Consider the following 4730-nt stretch of genomic DNA (forward strand, 5'->3'; position numbering starts at 1 on the left):
GGCATTGAAGCGGGATGCCACACTTGCTGAGGAATGGGGGCCGGTTGCTTCTGCTGCTGGGTGAATTTGGGCTGGATGCCACACTTGCTAAGGCGTCTGTGGCATGGCAGTTGGTTGCTTCTGCTGCTGAGGCACAGCAGCCGGTTTCTTCACCGAATATATTTGCGCTAGCCGCCACGCTTGCTGAGACATTGTAGCTGGTTGCTTCTGCCGAGGCGGCATGGGAGCCGGTTCCTTTTGTTGCTGGGACACAAGAGACAGTGGAGGATAGCATGTTATCCCTCCAATTAACAGGCAACAAATCCAAGGAATAATTAAAAAATGTTTTTATCCTAGTCAGTTAAAACAACTACCTGTAAAACCTGGAAGAGAAGGGGAAACAAACTACAGCTATACAACTCTATACAAGCCCTTTTTCAAATCCAAACCTCAGTATTCAAAACTAATGGTAGCCAGAAGCATTACCAGGAGATCTTCATAATTGTAGCTGATCATCTTTATTGCTGCACCTTATAAAGGAATCCTAGACCCTGCCAGCCACTGAACATAATTTCCATTGGCCCAATTGAGATCAGGTGCACGTGATTTCATTCAGCTGGTGTGCTGGAGGGTTTGCACATAATTTTTTAATTTCACCTTTTTTAACCAGGTCGGCTGGTTGAGAACAAGATCTCATTTACAACTGCGACCTGGCCAAGATAAAGCACAGCAGTTCGACACATACAACAACACAGAGTTACACATGGAATAAACAAACATACAGTCAATAATACAGTAGAGAAAAGAAAAATCTGTATACAGTGAGTGCAAATGAGGTAAGATAAGGGAGGTAAGGCAATAAATAGGCCAAGGTGGCGAAGTAATTACAATATAGCAATTAGACACTGGAATGGTAGATGTGCAGAAGGTGAATGTGCAAGTAGAGATACTGGGGTGCAAAGGAGCAAGATTAATAAAAAAATACAGTATGGGGATGAGGTAGTTGGACGGGCTGTTTACAGATGAGCTATGTACAGGTGCAGTGATCTGTGAGCTGCTCTGACAGCTGGTGCTGAAAGCTAGTGAGGGAGATATGGGTCACCAGTTTCATTGATTTTTGCAGTTCGATCCAGTCATTAGCAGCAGAGAACTGAAAGGAAAGGTGGCCAAAGTAGGAATTGGCTTTGGGGGTGACCAGTGAGATAAGTATGAAGCGATGGCCAGCCAACAAGAGCGTACAAGTCGCAGTGGTGGGTGATATATGGGGCTTTGGTGACAAAACGGATGGCACTGTGAGAGACTGCATCCAATTTGTTGAGTAGAGTTTGGAGGCTAGTTTAAAAGATGACATCACCAAAGTCGAGGATCGGTAGGATGGTCAGTTTTACGAGGGTATGTTTGGCAGCATGAGTGAAGGATGCTTTGTTGCGAAATAGGAAGCCAATTCTATATTTAATGATGGATTGGAGATGCTTAATGTGAGTCTGGAAGGAGAGTTTACTGCCTAGCCAGACACCTAGGTATTTGTAGTTGTCCACATATTCTAAATCAGAACCGTCCAGAGTGGTGATGCTGGACAAGCAGGCAGGTGCGGGCAGTAATCGGTTGAAGAGCATGCATTTAGTTTTACTTGCATTTAAGAGCAGTTGGAGGCCACAGAAGGAGAGTTGTATTTCATTGAAGCTCGTCTGGAGGTTAGTTAACACAGTGTCCAAAGAAGGGCCAGAAGTACACAGAATGGTGTCGACTGCGTAGAGGTGGATCAGAGAATCACCAGCAGCGAGAGCGACATCATTGATGTATACAGAGAAGAGTCGGCCCGAGAATTGAACACTGTAGCACCCCCATAGAGACTGTAAGACGTCCGGACAACAGGCCCTCCGATTTGACACACTGAACTCAGAGAAGTAGTTGGTGAACCAGGCGAGGCAATCATTTTAGAAACCAAGGCTGTTGAGTCTGCCGATAAGAATGTGGTGATTGACAGTCGAAAGCCTTAGCCAGGTCGATGAAGACGGGTGCACAGTAATGTCTCTTATCGATGGCAGTTATATCGTTTAGGACCTTGAGCGTGGCTGAGGTGCACCCATGACCAGCTGTGAAACCAGATTGCATAGCGGAGAAGGTAGTGAGATTCGAAATGATCGGTAATCTGACTTGGATTCCGAAGACCTTAGAGAGGCAGGGTAGCAATTTGGGTCTAGAGAATCATTTACATTTACATTTTAGTCATTTAGCAGATGCTCTTATCCAGAGCAACTTACAGTAGAGTGCATACATTTTATTACATTTTTACATACTGAGACAAGGATATCCCTACCGGCCAAACCCTCCCTAACCCGAACGACGTTATGCCAATTGTGCGTCGCCCCACGGACCTCCCGGTTGCGGCCCGGATGCGACTGAGCCCTATACAAACATAAGTATGGAGGTAGATGTGCAAACGGGGGTTGACGTGTCCAAAATAACATTTGAGCCATCTAGATATGGAACAGACACTGCTAAACTGATTTGACTTTGCCATTTGTGGTATGGGCTATAGTATAAGGCCAAATGCAAGTTTGAAGTTAGCTTACTTACCAACAGCTTAGACTGAGGTTGAAGACCGTCTCACTGTTTACAATGCATGCCTACATCTAAAGTACGAACATATGAGGAATGTCTGACAAACCACCCCTTGACAAATGCTCTTATGTAGACCCAAGCTTTTATTTTTAACAACCAGTAGCACAGGTGAAAAGATTAGAAAAACCAAAGAATTAACTGAACATTAGTCATTTTTACTACAGACTGCACACCACCTGTTCTCAATTAGCAAGCATTGGATATGAGAACCAATATCTCAGAGACAACGCATTTTTTAAAGTAAAATTGTTTATTGATTCCATCATGCTAGAGCAGCAAGAGCAGCAAGAGCACCAGCAACTTCCTGGTTGAAACAAAAGCAGAAAGAACTGCAGTGTCAGCAACACAGAATGTTAAGTAACCAATGTCAGAAACAATTCTCACCATTAGAGCTTCTAGAGGATGAATCCATTACATTTTCCTGTTGATAGATATATGGTTAGTACAAAGGACTTCAAATTCAGAGAGCCAAGTTCAGAGCAGGTTATAGTTACCCATTACCTTGCAGAATCCTTCACTGGTGGTGGATATATGCTTGGTGCACCAATGCCAACATAACTGTCCTTGGGAGCATCTCCACTGTCAACCAGCATAGGCTCCCTAGGAGTGTAGCGGGTTTGGGAGAAGACAGTTCTCCCATTCTCGTAGTGTGATTTGGAACTGTAGGAATAGATTGGGATGACACCCGACTGTTCAACGATGCTGGCCTGAGAGCTACCAGAGGCACCATCTTCAGTGCTTTTGTAGTGCTTCTGGACCATTTTAGCTGGATACCACACGTCGTGAGGCTGCTGGGGCATAGGGGCCGGTTGCTTCTGTGCCAGATGCCACACTTGCTGAAGCATGGCAGCCGGCTGCTTATGCTGTTGGGACGTTTGCCACAGTTGTTGGGGTATGCCAGTCAATTCCTTCTGAGGTAGATTGATGGGGGCTGGTTGCGTCTGCTTCTGTGGAAATTGAGCTGGATGCCACATTTGCAGAGGTGGCTGGGGCATGGCGGTCAGTTCAATTTGCTGATGAAGTTCAGCGGCTGGTTGCTTCTGCAGCTGGGACTTTTGAGCTGGATGCAACACGTCCAGGGGCATGGTGGCTGGTTGCTTCTGCAGCATGGTGGCCAGTTGTTTCTGCTGCTGGGGCATTTGAGCTGGATACCATGCATGCTGGGGTATAGCTGTTGGTTGTTTCTGCAGTAAAAGCATTGGGGCCAGTTGCTGTTGGGGCATTTGAGCTGGATACCACTCTTGCTGGGGCATGGCGGTCGGTTGCTTCTGTGGTAAAGGCATTGAGGCTGCTTGCTTCTGCTCCTGGGGAAATTGAGCTGGATGCCACACTTGCCGAGGTGGCTGGGGAATGGCGGTCAGTGCCATTTGCTGCTGAGGTTCAGCGGCCGGTTGCTTCTGCAGCTGGGGCTTTTGAGCTGGATACCATGCTTGCTGGGGTATGGCGGTCAGTTCCTTCGGTCGCTGAGTTGCAGAGGCTTGTTGCTTCTGGACCATTTTAGCTGGATACCACACATCGTGAGGCTGCTGGGGCATGGGGGCCAATTGCCACACTTGCTGAAGCATGGCAGCCGGTTGCTTATGCTGCTGGGGCATTTGAGCAGATTGCAACAGTTGTGGTGGAATGGCGGTCAGTTCCTTCTGCGGTTGATTCTGGGGAAATTGAGCTGGATGCCACACTTGCTGAGGTGGCTGGGGCATGGCGGTCTGTTCAATCTGCTGCTGAGGTTCAGCGGCCGGTTGCTTCTGCTGCTGGGGCTTTTGAGCAGGATACCACACTTGCTGGGGCATGGCAGTAAGTTGCTTTAGCAGCATTTGAGCTGGACGCAACACTTGCTGTGGTTGCTGGGTTATGGCGGCCGGTTCCTTCTGCTGCTGGGGTTTAGTAGCTAGTTGCTTTTGCTGCTGAGGCATTTGAGCTGGATGCCACACTTGCTTGGGCATGGTGGCCGGTTGCTTCTGGGGTGGAGGCATTAGGGCTGGTTGCTTCTGCTGCATTTGAGCTGGATACCATACTTGCTGGGGCATAGCTGTTGGTTGTTTCTGCGGTACAGGCATTGGAGCCGGTTGCTTCTGGGGCATGGTGGTCAGTTCCTTCTGCTGCTGAGAACTAGTAGTTGATTGCTT

At 47.7% G+C, this 4730-nt stretch overlaps 1 protein-coding gene across 2 annotated transcripts; it reads right to left on the reverse strand.

The window, feature by feature from the left end:
• Positions 1-2833: 2833 nt before the first annotated feature.
• Positions 2834-4158, reverse strand: LOC129839737 (uncharacterized). Of its 2 annotated transcripts, XM_055907341.1 has the most exons (3): positions 3106-4158; positions 2989-3025; positions 2834-2908 (listed from the first exon to the last, which is right to left on the reverse strand). In XM_055907341.1, exons 1-2 carry the CDS (start codon positions 4137-4139, stop codon positions 3016-3018), a joined length of 1044 nt encoding a protein of 347 aa, XP_055763316.1. In that variant the 5' UTR covers positions 4140-4158; the 3' UTR covers positions 2834-2908; positions 2989-3015. The 2 variants fall into 2 exon arrangements, with proteins under 2 accessions (XP_055763316.1, XP_055763315.1); XM_055907340.1 differs by having other exon boundaries at positions 2834-3025.
• Between the last annotated feature and the right edge of the window lie 572 nt (positions 4159-4730).

The sequence above is a fragment of the Salvelinus fontinalis genome, chromosome 40 (genome assembly GCF_029448725.1).
Source record: "Salvelinus fontinalis isolate EN_2023a chromosome 40, ASM2944872v1, whole genome shotgun sequence".
NCBI classification, from domain to species: domain Eukaryota; kingdom Metazoa; phylum Chordata; class Actinopteri; order Salmoniformes; family Salmonidae; genus Salvelinus; species Salvelinus fontinalis.